We start from the raw sequence: 20,822 nt of genomic DNA, 5'->3' as shown, positions 1-20,822 counted from the left end.
TACTCTTTGTCTATTCTGCTTGTCTTATACTTAGATTGTATGGCCTTTGGGGCAGGGGCTGACTTTTTTTTTTTTTTTTTTCAATTTGTAGTTGCTTAAGTGCTAATGTAATTCTCTGTGGCTAGGTCAGTACTAGGGAAATAAGTCGATTTCAGATACACAGTTCTAGCTATGTCAATTGCATGGCTAGAATCGAGGTATCAAAAATTGACTTACCTGACTGTACTAACTAAGGAAGGTTGATGGAAACATTGCTCCTGTCGACCTCCCTTACTCTTTGTGATAGCATGGAGTACAGGGGTCAACTGCTGACTCCAGAGAGATTGATTTTGTGCATCTGTCAATCTCTGGAAGATTGAGCCTAAGCAGGTTGATCTTCCCAGAAGTATAGATGTACTCCAAGTGTTCTTTCCCCATGGCTCCTTCTCCCTCCCCACCCCATGTATTATAACTAATAATAGCCACTTTGTTAGGAATATTTATTGATCTGATTATTGATAATGTACTCTAAGGCATAGTGGAGCTAGTCACTTTGCCAGATTTTGAAGAAAAATAACTTTGTTAATAAAACGGCTTTTATTCCTTCTCACTAAAGTCCAAACTATAAGTTGCGTTAGGTCAGAAACTCTTAATAAGATGCCAGGGCTTTACGCTTTCTATTTCTCGATTACATTTGTGTCTAAAACTTCTGAAAAAAGTTTGTGTAAGAGTTTGCAGGTTGAATGCTGAAGAGTTTGCAGGACTAGGGGCTTAAATACTGCCAGTCGTGTTCATGCAAGTGGTCATAGGATACTCTCTCAGAAGTTTTGAGATGAAAGGGAGAGAAAAGGGATTCAGTATTTTGCATTTATCATACAATTGAAAGTTTTTAATGTCTTAACGGTTTGATATTTCATTAGTTTTCTTCCATTATAGCAGCATTTCCAAAATTATTTTTATTATATAATTGAATATATTGACAGTACACATACATGCAGGTTGGAAATGGGATGTTTCATACAGAAAAAATGCCCACGTAATACTCAAAAATTGATTTAAAAGAGTTAGGTTTTTTTAAATGACTTTTATCTTACACAGAACAAAAAAAACCATCTGAATGAACAACTAAGTACAAACCCAAAACAAAACACCAATATAACAGCTGAAAGAAGGATGGTTAGTGTTGTTCCTTTATACAAAAATAAAAAGGACAATATTGTTCAAAAAAGGACTGTCCTGCCTTCCAAATTCTTAAAACATTTTTATGAAAAAGAAATGCAAAAAATTAAGTATGGAAAATTTTTAAATTTTTCATTTTTTGTAAATGCTATTTTTACAGAAAACTACTGGAAAATAAAAATAATATTTGACAGTTCTTTGTGGGTTTTTTTTTAAATGGGAAGAGTGTTTTCTGCATCTTTTTGATCACAAATCCGTTTAATATAAGGAACAATGCTAGAGAGTTGGATCCTCATATCAGGTGTAGCATCACATGATTTCTCTGAACGCAACTTGTGCCGAAATAATCTGAATCAACTGTGATTGTTTCTGCATGAGCTGCATAATAACTATACTATTATGAATGCATTATAAATTAATACATCTACAATCTAAGTACTTCTCAAATACCTGAGTATTTTTGATACACACAATTTCATATTTAGTATTTTAGAAGGAAAAATATCACAAGCATCAACATTTTTTCACAACACAATTTGGCCAATGCTGAATTACAGAAATAGCTTTTACATTTTGTGGCAGACTTCCTGTTAATACATTTATGTAAGAATTTAATGAATGGCAAAAATAATACTTCCTTAAAAAGACATTTCTAAGTGTAATGCTGATGCATTTGCTTAATGTGGAATAGAACTATTTTAATAGCTGTATAGTTGTATTTTTTGTTTGTTTGAATGTTTCTCAGTATAAAAGACTCCATTGCTTTTGACATAAGTGTGATGAAAAAGAACCTTCAGGGACAGCTGGAAGACTTGAAAATAAATTAAGCATTCACAGTGTTACTGAATAAGAACATTTAGTGCTGCATTACCACAGACTATAGTTCAGGGCAGATTGTCCTGGTGGCAAACCACTGTACACAGGGTTTTAATTGCTTTGAGAGTTAACATATTCCGGTGCTATAGGAGAAGTGTTGGATCTGAAAAGAATGTACAACTCCTGCAGCTGGCAGCTTTTTATGTGACATCTGTAATTGACTCTGCCAATCAAGGATTGGTTTAGTCGCTCACCAACAGCATCATAGAAAATGAGATCCATCAATCGACGGCTCAGTCCAAGAGCATACTAATGTCAGTATGTTTGTTAGAAAATACAAGACTGGCTTTAAAGATCTGGCTATTTTGTAAAAAGAATATTGCAAAATAACATTAGTAATTTCTACATTTTTGGTTTAATCAACAGCTGTAGCCATATCGTAGCATGACATAACTCGTTGGAATAACTTTTTTATTTACAGAAATTACAAGCCTTCATTGTTAGGTTCAGTTGATCATTCAGTACACAATATTACCTATCCTGTAACTTTTACTGCTTTCTTTAATAATTTTAAGTACAATAGATTCCCCTGTATAGAATTCTGAGAATAACAGCTTCAAGTTAATAGAAACATATTGCAAAAAACCAATCAATTGTATTATCATCAATGTTAATAGGATTCAGATGTTAGCAATGGATGTTTCACTAAGGATACATCTACACTTAAGGGAAGATCAACACGCTTGCCGTTGATCTTCTGGCACTGGATTTAGAAAGCCTAGTGGGTTCAACTAAACTGAACTATCTTGGTGCCATTGTCAACTCCAGTAGTCCTGGAAGTCGCAAGGAATAAGGGAAGTCAGTGGAAGAGTTTCTTCCATCAACCTCCTGCTGTGGGGACAGCAAGAAAAATCGATGTTAGATACATTGACTCCAGCTACCCAATTCTTGCAGCTGGATTTGCATATCTAAAATTGATTTTTATCTCGTAGTGTAAACCTGGCCCTAGTTGCAATTTTTTCAAAGAAGTCCGTCCTGCAATAAACTTCCAGGCTGTGGCTGTGTGCAGCTAAACACTTTGTGTGTCATGTTTTCCAAAGGCTTACATCCATCTTTGTTGGCAAAATTTGGGTTCTGGAGGCCCTACCTGAACACTGTGCTATACACATAAGAGTGTCTGGAAGCTTCAGTTTCTCCGAAGTCCATCATTTCATGTCTCCAGAACAGTCGTAAGATTTACAGGAGCACAGGGACAGCACATATTCAGGCTGCAAATGTCAGTGTGATGAGGAGGAGGCAGATATTTAAACATGTGGCTCTGGTTTCAGCATAAGGTTGGACAGGGTGCTTGACTCACTGGGCCAATGCTGAAACAGAAGGTGGGTTCACTTAGAGAAGAGAAGGCATTCAACCCTGCAGATGAGCTTAGTTGGTGGAAAGCCCACCACAACATGGTTTAGTGTAAGAAGCATTGTGAGAAACAAGATGCTTAGAAAGGGGGACAGACAACACCTTATTCAGCATTCTCAAGCAGTTTGACACATGACATCTTCAACACTGACAAGTCTGGTCTTTTTTACAAGGCCTAGCCATTCTGAAAGATGAGTTTTTGCAGTAGGGGACAAAAGCTGCTAGATCATATCCTATTGCTGTGTTATACAAACATGGGTGGAATAGAGAAGCTGTCTCTAATGGAGATCAGAAAGTGCAAATGCTGCATGGTTTCTCCCAGCACCACTCAGAACTGCCTCTAGTCTACAGAAACTCAGCTGTGGATGGATGGCAAGTTTGCTCTTTAAAGAGTGGCTTAAGAACTGGCTTTGGCTTAAAAATGCCCCAGATATCTCTTGATTGAAATTGCCAGGGCTCACAGGATCTGGAACCTCTGGCTGTGGAGCTGCATGTGGCTCTCTGAGGACTTCTTTGTGGCTCCCAATGCTATATTTGCAAAGTAAAAAAGAGAAAAACATTCCTGATTATTTTTGATAAATGGTGAACATCTAAAAGCAACACAGATCTAAATAGCAAACAATATGTGCTCTTCAGGTGTTGGCTAGCTCCCTCTTTAATACGTGCAGTGCTTTGTGGGATATGATGCTCTATTTGTGCTGTGATCTTGTTATTAATGAAGTCTTGATTTTTGAAAAGGAAGCTTGTGGCATTCCTGTTGTGAAGGGCAACACGCATTTTAAGAAAACTTAAATTAACATGAAGTAAAATTGGCATAATTAAAATAGGTTCAGGAGTGAAATCTGGGAAGACAGTGGTACAAACACACACATATGGCTATGATCTGAAGAAGTGGGTCTGTCCCACGAAAGCTCATCACCTAATAAATTATTTGTTAGTCTTTAAAGTGCTACTGGACTGCTTTTTTGTTTTGATAGTATGTTAGACTAGCACGGCTATCTCTCTGTTACTATTCACACATGTAAAGTGTGAGGAAATAGAATGTAAAAACGTTGAATGTCCTGCACTAAGCATCTGTCATATTATAAATCATTGTGTGTGCGCTGTTCTTAAAATAGGAGTAACAAAAAGTATGACTTAATGTTATTTATTAAGGACTGTCTTGTAATTCACATGCATCGTGGCTCTTGACTTGGTGAATTCTTTTACCAAATGGAAAAAATGCCTCTTGTTGTTTTGGTTGCCTACCCTGGGCCTAGCTCATTCAGCTGATGTAGAGCTATCACGCTTTGGCTGCATCAGAGCAAGAATTTTAACGCAATGGACTGTGTGCATCATTGCCTCTCTGATGTTGACCTAAATCTTTGAGTAGGGGTTGATGTTTAAAAAAGTGTGATGAATGCACTTCATCTTGCTAGGGAGTCCTGGGCTGCTGTTCTCACATATAGGGTATGTCTACACTAGCCAAAAACTTTGAAATGGCCGTGCAAATGGCCATTTCTAAGTTTATTAATGAAGCGCTGAAATACATATTCAGCGCTTCATTAGCATGTGGGCAGCCGCAGCACTTCGAAATTGACGTGGCTCGCCGCCATGTGGCTCGTCCAGACAGGGCTCCTTTTTGAAAGGACCCCGCCTACTTCGAAGTCCCCTTATTCCTTTCTGCTCATAGGATAAAACAGACAGACAAGGTACAAGTGAATAGTACATCATATGATGAATCTGAAAACTCTTCCCTCACAACACAGCTAGATTATTTGCAGGTTATTGTGGCTTTTAGAACAGTTGAGGCTGCATGCAAAACTGAGGAGAATTTACAGGTGGAGAAGGCAAACTTTTGGAATGGACAACATTTGTTCTTAAAACTTTTTTGATTAAAAAAAATTGTGCTGTTTTTATTTGTGATACATAAAGACAATTCTGTAGAAAACCATGCCTTCCACATATGGGCCACTTCTTTTTTTCTGGGAGCCAAGAGATTGCTGTAAAATGAAATCCCTTATATCTACAATATACAAGAGAAATTAGTTTTTCTGACTTCCCTGCATCTATTCCAAGTGTTTCAGTAGTTAAATTTTTTTCATATTATACAGACACAAGAGTGCTTTTAACCTTATTTTGGTAACAGGCTCTTACTTTATTTTTGAGGTACAGAAACAAATGTAAATTTAGTTTATTCATTTTAGTCCTGAAGAAATACAGCAAGAGTAGCATTATCACTTTCTCCATTTAAAGGTTTTGCTTGTGAGATATATTTTACTTTTTTTCCCTTTCATCACTAATCAAGCTTTTTAGTTTAGTAGATTCTTAATTTGTTTTACATAGAACATTAGTCCTTTTAATGCTAGAGGTTCTTGACTAGAAGATAATCACCTGTTAGCTTTTACTGATGTTACCCAATTCTTTGACTAACATCTTGAAGTATGAGTGGGTGACACCAGCACCAGTCTGCTGTGTTTCACTAACCCGATGGAAAACTTGCCCAGATAGTGGTCAATCATCTCAGGTTTAATTTCCACCTGCTTGAAGGTCTGTCCATAATACACTTCAGTCATGTTGCCCTCCATCTCAGGGAGGATGATCATGTCACGCAGGTGGGTTTTGACTACCTCCAGCTTCTCCACATCTAAGGAGACACAGCCAATATTTTGGAAGTCAAACATCTTGGAATATGTTTGTGTGTTTTTCTTTTCTGAAGAATAATATGACTGTAATACAGTAAATATTGCTGTTTAGAGGGAGGTTTGTTTGTGTATGTTTAACCTCTCTTCCCTTTCTATCTCTTAAAGAAAGTGGAGCTTTCACTCTTGACTGAAAGAGCAATGGGTGAAGCAGTGCAGGAGTTTGTTGACAAAGAAGAGAAAGATGCTATAGAAGAGTTGGTGAAATTTCAATTAGAAAAAACACAGAGGTTTCTTAAGGAACGTCACACTGATGCAGAGGAAGCAAAAATAGATGAGGAGGTGAGTACTGAATTACTCTGCCCTTCTGGTCAGGAGCAGTTTAGATTGTAGCTCAGCATTGTGATCTATTGACAGCTTTGTGAGTGATTGTGAAAGCTTCAAAATCACTCACAAAGCTGTCAACACCTGCCTTTAGTCAATCCCCTCGTTTCTTCACCTTTGTGCATGCACAACAAAGGTAAATATTTAGTGTGAAAGCTGCTTTCTCTGATTTTAAAATTGCATCTTGTAGTCTTATATGTTACTTCCTACTCTGTCTTAATGGAATATTTTAATTGTTGATAATAGGATCTTGTGAATATACTCACATGCACAAAAATCTGTCATTTTTTAAGTGTATGTGGCTTATACCCTAAGCATGGCACGTAATTGACCACCGATGTTTGTTAGTCCTTGGAGTTACACTTGTTCATGCCAGTAGTAAATTTGGCTGCTGATTAAACATCACGCTGCTGCTGTTTTAATTTGAATTCAAGCTTTTTACTGTAAACAGAATAGTAGGTCTAGATACATATCTGTGACATCAGCTTTCTCTTTGCATTCCTTCCTTTTCCATTTTCATCTTCCATTTTTGCTTTTTCCTCTTTATTCATCACTTCTACCCAGGCCTTTTCTGGTGTATTTTTCCATATCCTACTATTTCTTATTGCTCTTATTGCACATTCTCTGTTACTTTCATACTCTGCACCTGTTGTGACAGTTGAGTTTACAGACTTACCTGAATTGTGAACTCAACTGTAAGTAGTATGTAGACATTCATCTTATAATAATATTGATTGGAAAAGGTAGAAAAGGAAGACAGAATTATTGAATTTGCCTTATCAAAAAGGCTTAATAGGTATAATTTGAAGACTGATAAAATTGTTTGCTAACAAAAGGAGATATGGAGACTGAAGTTAATGAGCCAAAACTCGTATATCATATTATCCATAATTAGTGGTAAAAAAGAGAAACAGGAGGGAAAACTAAGCAGAAGCCATTGCAACACGATTCTTCATCCTCGCTGCCACCCCCTCTATTTTCTGGGACCTGAGTCCTTCATTATTATGATTCTGAGAAGTGGCTTGACCAAAAGAAGATAAAGAAGTGGGGACCCAGATGACATCACCACTTCTACCAGGTCCACCTGACTGACAAACACTGCGTGGGATAACAAGATGTGTTGTTAAAGTAAAAGCCTTATTTAATACTTAGGGGAACGTACAAATGGCCATACTGGGTCAGACCAAACATCCGTCAAGCTCAGTGTCCTCTTTTCTGCTAGTGGTCAATGCCAGTTGCCCCAAAGGGAATGAACAGCCCAGGTGATCATCAAGTGATCTTTCCTCTATTGTTCATTCCCAGGTTCTGACAAACAGAATCATAGAATACTAGAACTGAAAGGGACAAGAGATCCAAGTCCAGTCCCCTGCCCTGATGGCAGGACCAAACACCAGCTATATCATCCCTGTTAGATATTTATCCAACTTGTCTTTAAATATCTCCAGTGGTGGAGATTCTACAACAACACTAGGTAAGTTATCCAAGGACTTAACCACCCTGACAGCTGAGGAATTCTTCCTAATGTCCAACTTAATCCTCCCTTGTTGCATTTTAAGCCCATTGCTTCTTGTCCTATCATCAGAAGCTAAGGAGAATAATATTTTTTCTCTCCTTATAACACCCTTTTAAGTACTTGAAAGTTGCTATCATGTCTCCTCTGAGCATTCTCTTTTTCAAACTAAGCAAACCCAATTCTTTTAATCTTCTCCTGTTAATGCATCTCAGAATTGTGTTTTGTTTTGGTTTTTTCCCCCAAAAAGTGTCACACTGTTGACTCATACTCAGTTTGTGGTCCACTGTGACCCCTAGATCCCTTTCTGCAGTACTCATCCTTGGGAGTCACTTCCCATTTTGTGTGTATGAAATTGATTGTTCCTCCCTAAGTTGAAGTACTTTGCATTTGTCCTTATTGACCTTTATCCTATTTCTCTCAGACCATTCCTGCAGTTGGTCCAGATCGTGTTGAATTCTATCCCTATCTTCCAAAGCACTTGCAACCCCTCCTAGCTTGGGATCATCTGCAAACTTGATAAGCATACTGTTCAGGCTGTTATCTAGCTAAGTGATGATATTGAAGACAGCTGACCCCTGTGAAGCCCCACTTGCTCTTCCAGCATGACTGTGGACTATTAAAAACTACTCTCTGTGAATGGTTATCTGGCTAATTACTCACTCACCTGATAGTAGCCTGATCTAGAGTGCATTTCCCTAGTTTGCTGATAAGATCATTCAACACTGTATTGAATGCTTTCCTAAAGTATATTACATCCACCACTTTCCCTTTATTCACATCACTTGTTATCCTATCAGAGAAAGCTGTTGTGTTGGTTTGACATGATTTGTTCTTGACAAATGTATGCTGGCTGTTACCCATCACCTTATTTTCCAGATGTTTGCAGATGGGTTCATTAATTATTTGTTCTATTATCTTTCCTCACACTGCAGTTAAGCTGACTGGTCTGTATTTCCTTTTGTACAGAAGGGCACTATGTTTGCCCTTTTCTAGTTTTCTGGGCTCTCTCCTGACTTCCATGAATTTTCAAACATGATAGCTAGTGGCTCAAATACCTTCTGTATCAGCTCCTTCAAGATTTTAGGGTGCAGCTCATCAGGCCTTGGTGACATCTAACTTTTCAAAGTAACTTAACTTTTTCTTTCTTTATTTTAACTTCTTGCTCTACCTACCCATTTTCATCACTGTTCGCTGTTGGGCACCCCAGCTCCATCAACCTTCTTGGTGAAAACCGAAACAAATAATTATCTCTGTCATTTCTGTGTTTTCTGCTTATTGTTTCTCTTTCTTCACTGAGCAACGGGCCTGCCTTGTCTTTGGTCGTCCTGATGTTTCTTATATATTTGTTTTCTTTTCCTTTTATTTCTCAAGCTAGATTGAATTTGTTTTGTGCTTTCACCATTCTAATATTGCCTCTATGTGCCTGTGTTGATTGTTTATATTCCTCCTTTGTACTTAAACCTAGTTACCATTTTTTATATAATTCTTTTTTGATTTTTGAGGTCATTCAACATTTCCTGGTCAAGTCAAGCATCTTTTTTGCCACACTTCCTATATTACTTACGCAGAGGAATGGTTTGCTCTTGCAACCTTATTAATGTGCCTCTGAAAAGTTGCCAACTGTCTTCAACTGTTTGGCTGGGTCTGCACTCACTGCAGAAGATCGAACGCTTATGTTCAACCTTCTGGGGTGTCATTTCGCACATGCGCGAAACGGTGCATTCGAGGATGAATGTCAACCCTGGAACTTTTTTTGAATCGTATGGTATTAAGGAAGGTTGACGAGAGGAGCACTCCCATCGACCTTCTGCTGTGATGACAGGCATGGAAGTCGAGAGCTGCAATGTCTATTCAGTCCTCTTGTCAACCTTCCTTAATACCATGCCACTCAAAAGAAGCTCTAGGGTTGACATTGACCCTGGAATGTGCTGTTTCGTGCATGCGCAAAATGGCACCCCAGAAGATTGAACGTAAGCATTCAATCTTATGCAGCGAGTAGATTCAGTGTAGATTCAGCCTCAGTCCTTGTAGTCTTGCTTCTCATGGGGCCTTACCTATCAGCTCTCTGAGTTTACTGAAGTCTGCCCTTCTCAAATCCATGGCCTTTAATTTTGCTATTTTCCCTTCTACCATTCCTAAGAATCATTAACTCTGTCATTTCATTCTCATTTTCACCCAAGCTGCCTACCACTTTCAAATTCTCAACTAGTTCCTCCCTGTTTATTAAAATTAAACCTAAAACTGCTTCTACACAGTAGCTTTCTCCAGCTTCTGAAATAAAATTTGTCTCCTGTGCATTCCAATAAGTTGTTGGATAATCTGTTCCTTGCTGTGCTCTTTTCCCAACAGATGTCTGGATAGTTGAAGTCTCCCATCACCACCAAGTTCTGTGCTTTGTATAATTTTGTTAGTTGTTTAAAACAAGCCTCATCCACCTCTTCTTCCTGGTTAAGTGATCTGTAGTAGGCCCTGACCATGATATCACCCCTTCTTTTTACCCATGCCAACCTTATGCAGAGATTCTCAGGAAGTCTGTCTCCTATGTCCATCTCAGCTTCAGTCCAAGTATTTATTTTTAATATATAAGGCAACACCTCCTCCCCTTTTTCACTGCCTGTCCTTCCTGACCACACTGTTCCCTTCTATAGCAGTATTCCAGTTGTGTATCTCCAAAGAAAGAAAAAAAATGTACACATCTCCTAGAACTGGAAGAGACCTTGGGAGGTCATCTAGTCCAGTCCCCTGCCCTCTCGGCAGGACCAAGACCATCCCTGACATCTCTTTGCTTCAATCGACCTCCTCAAGGATTGAGCTCACAACCCCTTGTTTAGTAGGCCAGTGCTCAAACCACTGAACTATCCATCCTCCCTGGAGCAGTGATGTTATTCTTCCATGTCTCTGTGATACCAACTATGGCACAGTTGCATTTATTTACTAGCATTTCAACTTCTTCTTGCTTATTCCCCCATACTTCTTGCATTTGTATACAGACAACTTAAATACTAATTTGATTTTTACCATCCAGTTCTGCCTTGTCCTTCCTTTATCTCTGCTATTATAGCCCATGCTCCCTCCAATTTCTGATCTATCTCCCAGGTCTCCATGATTTTCACTTAGCTGTGGGCTTTGGTCACCTGACCTTCCCCCCCACCCCAAAACGGAACCTAGTTTAAAGCCTTCCTCACCAGGTTAGCCAGTCTATCCGAATACTCTTACCCTTCCTAGCTAGGTGAACCCCATCTCCGTTTAGCAGTCCTTCTTGAAAGAGCATGCTGTGATCAAGGAAGCCAAAGCCCTCCTAGCAAGACCATTTCTGCAGCCAGGCATTTGCCTTGAGGATGCACCTGTCTCTGCCTGGGCCACTACCTCTGACTAGAAGTACCAAAGGGAACACCACCTGCGCTCCAGACTCTCTCACCTGCACCACTAGATCCCTATAGTCACTCTTGATCTGCTCAAGGTTACTCCTTGAAGTAACATTTGTGCGCACATGAATGAGTACGGTGGGGTAGTAGTCAAAGGGCCATGATCCTCTACAATCCCTCTCTAACCTCTCAAATATGGGCCCCTACCATGCAGTATACCTCCCGGGACATCATGTCAGGGCAGAAGGGTGCCTCTGTCCCCTCCAAAGAGAGTCTCAATCATCACTACCCTGTATTTCCTCCTCATGGTGGTTGCAGACCTGCTAGCTTAGGGGTACGGCTTCTCCTTCTCTTCTTTAGGGGCTGATTCCTCAGCTCTGGTATCCAGTGCAGCATAATGGCACTCCAGAACCATGGTGGGAGGAGTGGGAGCAGGGGTGGAGCACTGCGTGCTGCTAGAAATAACCAGCTGCTTCCCCCTCCCCACCAGAGACCAAGCCATTTCCTCCACCAGTGATGTGCCAGCAGTCCTCTGTAGCTGGATAGAGTCCTCAGCCGCCTTAGAAAAATTTTGTCAGGGTGATTAATTACATTCCTTGTCATGGTGAGGTGGCTTGTGCATCTCAAGGACCTGGAGAACTGTGCCAGCAGGAGCTACAGCTTCTTGAAGGATCACACAAACTGGACAGGTAAAAGGGTAGAAACCAGACAAATTTGGATCACCTCTGTCTGCGGGAAAAGGGGTTGGTTTAGGTTTAACAAACCTAGCCATTAAAAAAAGTAAAAAGTCTACGAAAAGATCTGCAAAGAGACTTACAACTATGCAAGTCTTGGGAGGAGTTGACAAACCACTCGGATTGAGTATGAAGCACGGCAGGGAAAGCTGAAAGGAGCTGCCCCACAGATGACTCTCTCCTCTCACCCAGGACAACCACCCAGTTTGGTGCATCTAATGTTTGGACCATGTACCGAGTGGGGAAGACAGCACAGATAACAGCAGAGATGAAACAGTAAAAGCTTGCAGTTTTGGGCTTGTGTGAGACAAGATGTACACAATCTGGGCAGCTGTGTCTGGCAACAGGTGAAACCCTCAGGATATGAAGAAGAGGGTGCACACACGCAGAAGGTGTGGGCTTTGCTCTCATGGAGTGGCAACATGAATGAAAATGGAGAGTGCTTCACTGACTTCTGTTCCTTCTACGGGTTGGTTATAGGTGGTAGTGTTTTTCCACACAAAAGGATCCATAAAATCACTTGGATTTCACCAGGCCACCAGTCAGAAAACCAGATTGATCACATCTGTGTCAGCAGTATGTCTATGCTAGAGGAGGAGCATTTGGTTACGGTAAAACTTAAGTTCAAGCTCAAGCGGTACACCACAAAAGTGACCAAGCCAGGATTGAGAAGCTGAAGGATTTACAAACAAAAGCCATTTTCCAAGTGGAGCTGTACAACAGATAATGCTCTTCTGGCAAACCTCATCCCCAAAGATGCTACCATGGAACAAATTTTGGGAACACACCAAAACAGCCTGGAAAGAAACCTGCAATAAACACTGTGCCACAAAGAATGGATCACAGCAGAAACTCTGAGAAAAGTGAAGGAACAAAAGGACAGATAAGCAACAGTCAACTACAGCAAAACAGGAGCAGCCAAGGTGGAAGCTCAGAGAGTCTATTCAGAAGCCAGCAAAGAAGTAAATGAGGCTGTAAAATGGGACAAGAAAGAACTATGTGCAAAACCTCACTCAAAAAGCCAAACAAGCTGCAGGACAGAGAAGCTTGAAAGAGTTCCATAGCATCACATGGAAGCTAGCTGAGTCATGGCATACAGTGGATCAGCCAGTATAGGATAAGGAAAGGCATGTGCTAACAAACCTAAGTGAGCCACCCAGTAGATGAAAAGAACACTTCTAAGAGCTACTGGACTGCCCTGCCCACATGGAACCTTCCGAATTATCACCTGCAAATATACCACTGCAAATTAACAGCAGGAGACGTACAAAAGAAGAAATCAGAAAAGCCGTTGCTCATCTGAAAAGCAGAAAAGCACCTGGTTCAGACAACATCCCCGCAGAAGCAATCAAGGCAGGTAGTGAGACATCAGTCAGCAAGATGTATAATCTATTTGGGACGCTGAGATCCCACAAGACTGGAAACATAGGTACCTTATCAAGCTTCCAAAGAAAGGCAACTTGAAGGAATGCATGAACTGGAGGGGCATCATGTTACTGGCTATTCCAGGAAAGGAGTTCAATAGAATGCTCTTGGAGAGAATGAAGACAGAAATGGATAGACAGCTCAGGAAAGAAGAGGCTGGCTTCTGAAGCGAGAGATCCTGTACTGACCAAATAGCAACTGTGAGTATTAGAACAGTCACTTGAGTGGAATTCCTTCACCCACCACCCCCGTACGTAACCTTCATAGACTTTGAAAAAGCTTTTGGCAGAGTTGATAGAGACACTTGTGGAAAAAGCTGCAACACCATGGCATCCCATCCAAAATTATTAACTTGATTTGTTCAGTGGATGAGCCCTTGACATGCCAAGTTGTTCATAATGGAGTCTTGACAGAATCCTTTGACATACGGTCTGGAGTGCCACAAGAGTGCCTGTTGTCACCTTTCCTGTTCTTGATCCCAATGGACTGGATTATGAACAGGACAACAGATGACCATCAATGAGGCATTCAGTGGACATTTTTCCAACAGCTCAAGGACATTGATTTTGCTGATGATGTCACATTCCTTTCACACCAACATGAACGCATGAAAGAAAAGGTCACAACGCTAGACAAAACTGCCTCAGTGACTGGACTGAGCATTAACAAAGGAAAGATCAAAACAGTGAGGATCAACCAGCCCAGCAACAGCACCATCACACTGGGGATGTGGAGCAGTTCAGCTACTTGGGGTGTGTTATGGGCATAGATGAAGGAACAGATAAGGATACCTATGCCAGGATAGGGAAAGCAATAGTGCATTCGAGACTCTCTGTCCCATATGGAGTTCACAAATAATATCTGTGAAAATGAAATTGTGGATCTTCAACACAAATGTGAAGAGTGTGCTCTTGTATGGATGCGAGACCTGGCATACCGAAATGTCTTCAGATCACAAGCTGCAGATATTCATAAACAGATGCCTGAGGTACATCCTTCATATCATATGTCAAGACTTTTGTCACAAATGAGTAGCTTTGAAACAGAGCAGGACAAGAGGCAATTGACATTGAAATCAAGAGAAGAAAGTGGGGATGGCTAGGCCACACTCTCAGAAAACCATCATCTGGCATAGTCCATCAAAGTTTCACGTGGAACCTGCAAGGAAAATGCAAAAGTGGAAGACCTCGGACAACATGGATAATGTCTGCTGAGATTGAAGGACAGCTATTCTTGGAGACAGCTAGAAGTTTTTTGTTCCAAGACAGAGTGAAATGGTAGAGACTTGTAGATGACCTATGCTCCACACGGAGTACAAGGGTCAAGTAGTACTACTAGGTTAATTATTGGAATACATTTTGTAGGGTGGTTGTAGAATCTACCTCATTGGAGATATTTAAGAATAGGAAGGTAAATATCAAACAGGGATGATATAAATGATGCTTGGGAGCAGGGGACTGGACTTGATGATCTCTTGAGGTCCTTTTCAGTTTGGTATTCTATGTGTACATGTCTCTATATGGATACCCTCAAGGAATTCCTCAGAGCCTAGGGTTAAAGCAGTTGAAATTCATTACCTTCATTTTCTGTGTGCCTGATGAAACGGTAAAAGGATTTTTAGTAGTGTGTTTTGCTATAGTGCTACACAAGCTCAGGTTTCTGTATACTAAGATCAGGCCTTGTGTTAGATGGTGGCTGTGTAATGCTAATGCCTTTTGCCTGTGTAGTCAATCTAAAGTCCCATGCACTGGCATTCTTTTCTACTGCATATCAAGCATATTTCCAACTGGTGCTGAGCTTTAATGCATCTGCTCCCATCCCATGAAACATGAGACTTGTTGGTGGCAATGTTTACCTTCCTGTTTTCTGTGGCCTTCAGACATGTTTAGCACTCTTTGCTTGTCATGCTAGTTCAGGTTCTACAGGAGGACAGTGCTAGCCACGGGATTTTTTTTTCTTAAAATGCGCATTGCTGGTACGCACTAATAGTTAATGGTGCTAGTAATCAGCAGTGGTGCTGTTAGGGATGTAAAATACCTTTTAATTGGTTAGCCAGTTAGATGCTAGGTTTAACTGGTTAACCAATAAAACAGGTAGGAGGAGAGATGGTCTGGAGGATCTGGGTAGTCTGGTTCTGCTGGAGCTTCCACGCACACACAGCTGCTACAGGTAGGCTGGAACGTGAGCTGGAGCAGCCTCCCCAGTGGCCCCTCCCTCCTTCCCTTGGGTCTGCCATGGATGTGGCCACTTTAGCTTGGCTGGAGCAACCCTCTGGCTGTGGTGAGCAGGAGGCTGTTTGAGCCCTTGCCAATTAACTTTAACATCCCTAGGTGCTGTAGACCTGCTTTGAGCCCTGAATCTCTGGTGATGGTTTTGTTTTATCCAGGGATGGACTTAATCAAACTGTTCTACATTTCTTGATTTTTACATTGCTTCTAAAAAGAGGTGTCTCTGTATCTTGCGTATTCTGGATTCATCCTATTACAAAGATGTCTCACGGGTATTGTTTTGTATCAGATAATAGAAGTGTTGCTCTTTAGAGTCAGCAAGCCTTTCCTGGCAAAGTACTGAATATATGCCATTCTAGTCTTATTAAAAATGAATCCAATAAAACAACAGACATTCAGTTGATTTCTCTAAAAGTCTAAGTTCACCTCGAAGTTATTAAAATAGGAATACTTTTCTTGGAATTTTTGTGACTTCAGATATTGTACAGTCCAAACTATTAATATGATTATATGTTTTATATTGCTGTGATCTAGGTGCGAAAATTTAGGGAGACCAGAAAAGAGAATACTGAAGAGGAGGATGAGGAAGTCCGTGAGGTAATTCACATAAATACAAATGTGGAATGTAAAATATGTCTGTATTGATGTTGCATGAGTAGAGCACTGTCTTCTGTTGGTCTATAATATATTCTGCCATCCCCAAGCTTAATTGTTCAAGAAGGATGAGAGAATTCTCTGACGAGTTTATTGATTTCTGTGTGTGAGAGAGATCCCACAGGGTCCTGTGTTAGATACAGATTGTATATCACTCGAAAATATTCATGTGTGCATTACATCATCAAAGTCAGAGTATGCGTCTGCTTTAAAAATTAGACAAGCATATCTGACTCTGGAGGTTTTGTTTAGATCATAAATAACAGTTTTTATTATTTTGGGGTTCTTTTTGTGCATTTATAAAGTCACCACAGTTTATTTAAAAAAAGATAAAAATCCCAGATTATAATACTATTCGTTTGGGCCCAACCAAACAGCTCCCTTGTAGAAGACATAAGAGTTCTTCAGTCAACTGCATAATAACTAAGCACTATCAATTATTTTGCAAATTGTAAAAACAGTCAAACATAAATATCCACTTTGCTATGTGTCATTTGCTTATGTGGACTCTCTTCCTTATACAAAACTATGGGACATAATCCCATGCATAAAGCCTGTATTAAGCCACCTAATAACTGAAGTCTCAGAATCTATTAAATTAACTTTTATGTAACTAGCTTTGCAGTTACTGTGGATTTTTTTGTTTAACAAAGGATATTAGATTTCTGTTCCGCCTTTTGACAGCAGCCTAGGACTGTTTGTCTAGGGAGATATATTGAAACATAGAATTTCTCTAGAAGTCCAGAGTGAAGTATTTAATAGTCCAATTATTCAGGGTGTCTTTGAGATACACAGACCACAGCAGAAATGGCCTAAATTAGAGCCACTGCTCAGTCATACATATAGCCAGTATCATTTGGGAGACAGAACCATGATTACTTACTTTTTCTTCAGTCCTTCAGTAGAGCTGTTCAGAATCTAATGTCCATTTATCTATAACAAGAAAAAAGTCCACTTGAGCAACCTATATTTGGGTTTACCACCATAGAATTAGATGTGACTGGTGACCTCTGGGCTTGTCAAAATCAGTACTTGTTTTCAGCAAGTTGCCACGTAAATCTTATCCACTAGACTGTCACACATGCTATAGGTTTCTTTATATGTGTTTAGATCTGTCCTGCTTTGAAACACCTGGAATAAAGGTCACTTGAAGTTCCCTAGTGCAAAGCAGTAAGGTCCACTGAGATACACAATATATGGTAAGCTAATGAAAGATAGGTTTATTCCACAGCTTTCCGTGAACTGAAGTGTTTATGCAGCCAAGCTCTTTCAATGAGCAGTGATGAGCGCTTGCTGTAAAGGTGTTTTGGTTAGTGTGGTAGACAAATACTACCAAGTCAGGAGTCCCTTTTATGTCCTATTCTAGTTTATAGTGAAGATGGGAAGTTAGCTATCTTCTTCGGCCCTAGACTGCCTGTGGACAAAATTACTTAGGATCTTAACTCCCATTGAAAAACAGTGGAACTTAAAATCTCGTAATTATAAGAACAATAATAATAGCACTTGTGTCTTCTATATAGTTAGACATTAACTTAAATCATCATTTAAATTACAAAATAGAATATGGGCTAGGGGATCACTGTGTAGACAGTGTCTAGTGGAAATCTAGAAATGCCAAATTCACTTCCAGCTAGATTCTTTTTATTTAACAACTTCAGTGGATTTACTTTGGTGTAAGTGTTAAGGATCCAATTCTCCTTTCACTTACATCTTTTTTAAAAAAAGTAACATTCTTCTTCGAGTGGTCCCTGTGGGTGCTCCACAATAGGTGTCGGGCTTGCCTGGCGCCGCAGATCGGAAATCTTCCAGCAGTTTCTCCTGAATTGCGCATGCGCCGGCACATGCCGCCCCCCTGTGTGCCCCTGGCTGTGTGCGCGATCCGGTCCCCGCCAGTTCCTTCTCAACTGCCATCGGCTGCAGACAGAATCTACTCAGGCTAAGGCCAGAGTCAGATTAAATAGTGGTTTTTTTCTATGTGTCATTTGTTGGTTTTGGTTATTAAAAAAAAAAAAAAAAAAAAAAGAGAGAGAGAGAGAGAGGAGCGGAGAAGAGAAGAGCGGACGTGAAGGCCATTTAGGCCACCCGCAGGCCGGTGATCACTCTTTGGGGTGGAAAGGCACGGATTAAGTGCTAAGTACTCTATTAACAGTAAAGGACTCACCACAATGGCCTATTCAGGTTTTAAAAAGCATGAGTCATGCCGTGAAGCTATGCCGGCCTCCGTGGGGCATAGCGAATGCATCCGATGCCTGGGGGAATCACAGGCTACCCAGAAGTGTTCTCACTGTGCTAAGCTCACAGCCAGGGCCAGGAAGGACAGAGCGATGAGGCGTAAAATGCTCTTGTTGATAAGGCTCTACAGCTGGACTTGCCGGAGAAGCCTCACCCAGAAGGGCCCTCTGGGTTGCATAAGAGGAGGGAAGCTTTCTCTGACCCCCTCGGTGCAGAAACGGAGGAAACTCTCCCTGGCTCGATCCTTGCCGGCGTTTGCAGCGAGCAGGACGAGCGGAGCACACAGCCCCCAGCCACATACTCAGGCAAGTGGCAGCACACGTGGCAGAGTCTGAGCCTCCGGTTATACAACAGCCGGCACGCGCGGCACCTAGAGCGTCAGCGAGGCAAGCGCCGGACCCGGCGGCACCACCACAGACGGCACCGGCCCCCGCGGCACCAATGGTGCAGGGGCGCCAGGCATGGAGCCTGCAGGCGCACCAGAGGAGGATACCCGCGTGGCACCGACAGCAGGGCCGAGATCCCTGGCACGGAAGGGGGCAGTGCCGGCCCCACAGGGGAGGGGCAAGGCAAAATCAAAAGCCCGGCACTGCAGTCCATCTCCGGGCAAGGCTGCGCTGCTGTTAGCACCAAGCTCTTCCCCTGTGATACACACACTGCACCAAAGGCCTGTGTCTCCACCGGCCCATCCGGAACCTCCTTCTCCGTTCCTCCAACCAATGTCACCATGGCTTGGGCCACCTTCACCATTTCTGGGATTGGATCCCCTGGAGTACTATCACAAGCCAGTTTCACCTCTATCTGTGTTGTCGCGGAGGTCTCGCTCTCCCAGACATCGGGGGTACACACCCCGTGAGTGGTCTAGGTCTCCATCCCCGGACCCTTGCCCATGCTGCCATGGTCATCCTTATCATGCTAGACACAGACACCACAGGCCTACACCCAGGGGCAGGTGTCCCCCCCGCCGCTCAATACCCCCGTGGGCACTCCCGATTGGGGATGGAAACACAGTTGTCTCAAGGGGAGTTAATTTTAGAACCCCGAGACTTTCCTTCACAATCCTCCAGCGAGCAAGTGTATCATCGACCGCAGGAGCCCGAGGGTTCGAGGGAGGTTTACCCTAGTGGTTCCTCCTCATCCTCCCCAGATGAAGCCATGGCCCCCGGGGATGTCTCTCCCCTGGATGACCTTAAACAGTTTCAGGAGCTGTTTAAAAGGGTGGCTTTCATGCAAGACATTCAAACGGCAGAGGTGCAGGAGAAACATCACAAACTCCTGGAAAATTTGAGACCCCCGGCTTCGTCCAAAATTGCTCTTCCGCTGGACGAAGCCATTCTGGAGTCAGCCATTACTATATGGCAGACTCCGGCCTCCGCTCCACCTACGAACAAGAGAGCGGATAAGAAGTACTTCGTCCCGGCAAAGGGCATGGAGTTCCTCTTCAGTCACCGACAACCAAATTTTTTGGTGGTCGAGTCATCCCAGCAGAGGTCAAAAGCTTCTTAGTACAAATCAGGGGGATCGGGCAAAGATGCAAAGAAGCTAGAGCTGTTTGGCAGGAAGGTATACTCCTCTTCTACCCTGCTATTGAGAGTGGCAAATTATGGGCACACCTAGCAAACCATAATTTTGATAATTACTCCAGGCTTACTCCCTTTGATACATAAAAGATGTTTGCAGGCTCAACTGACTCGGTCCCTCACTCCAGTAAGGACTCGAGAGCTACACTTAGAACCTTGGGCATTTATACTCCCCCATACAGGAGGGAAAAATTTTATCCTCAGCAAAGACGCTACGCTTACAACCACAGCGTGCTCGATAACAACGGGGCTATGGCCAAGGGCGCTATCAGCAGCAGCAACAGTACAGAACTCCTAGGCGACGTTCTCAACAAAGCCGTACGCCCTCAGGTCAGGCCCAAAGGCAACAAGTTTGATGGGTATGTCGGGGGCTGCACTATCAATACCCTCGCTCAATGCCACTCTCATCCCATGTTCCATCATCGCCTCAGACCGTTCCACTCCCAATGGCAAAAGATCACCACAGACAAATGGGTGCTGGAGATCATAGCCACGGGTTACGCGATCCCCTTCGAGTTGCTTCCACCGACGAAGCCTCCCACCAGGCCTCACCTCAGGGACGCTGCCACAAGGCGAGGCTCAAGCAGAAGGTGAATCACCTTATGTTCATAGGGGAGGTAGAAAGAGTGCCGGAATAATTCCAGGGGAAGGTTTTTATTCACGCTACTTCCTACCAGAGAAGAAAACAGGAGACTGGAGCCC

At 41.9% G+C, this 20,822-nt stretch overlaps 1 protein-coding gene across 5 annotated transcripts in view; it reads left to right on the top strand.

Moving 5' to 3' along the window:
- Positions 1-20,822, top strand: part of MRE11 (MRE11 homolog, double strand break repair nuclease) — a 68,351-nt gene that overhangs the window by 24,122 nt on the left and 23,407 nt on the right. For all 5 annotated transcript variants that reach the window (XM_074984271.1, XM_074984250.1, XM_074984266.1 and 2 more), the window contains 2 exons: positions 6,174-6,347; positions 16,189-16,251. In XM_074984271.1, the coding sequence (XP_074840372.1) occupies positions 6,174-6,347; positions 16,189-16,251 (237 nt within the window). The remainder of the gene's footprint in view (positions 1-6,173; positions 6,348-16,188; positions 16,252-20,822) is intronic.

Source organism: Carettochelys insculpta, chromosome 1, assembly GCF_033958435.1.
Source record: "Carettochelys insculpta isolate YL-2023 chromosome 1, ASM3395843v1, whole genome shotgun sequence".
Lineage (NCBI taxonomy): Eukaryota > Metazoa > Chordata > Testudines > Carettochelyidae > Carettochelys > Carettochelys insculpta.
The sequence above is the reverse complement of the archived record's forward strand: the minus strand, read 5'-3'. Positions and strand labels throughout refer to the sequence as shown.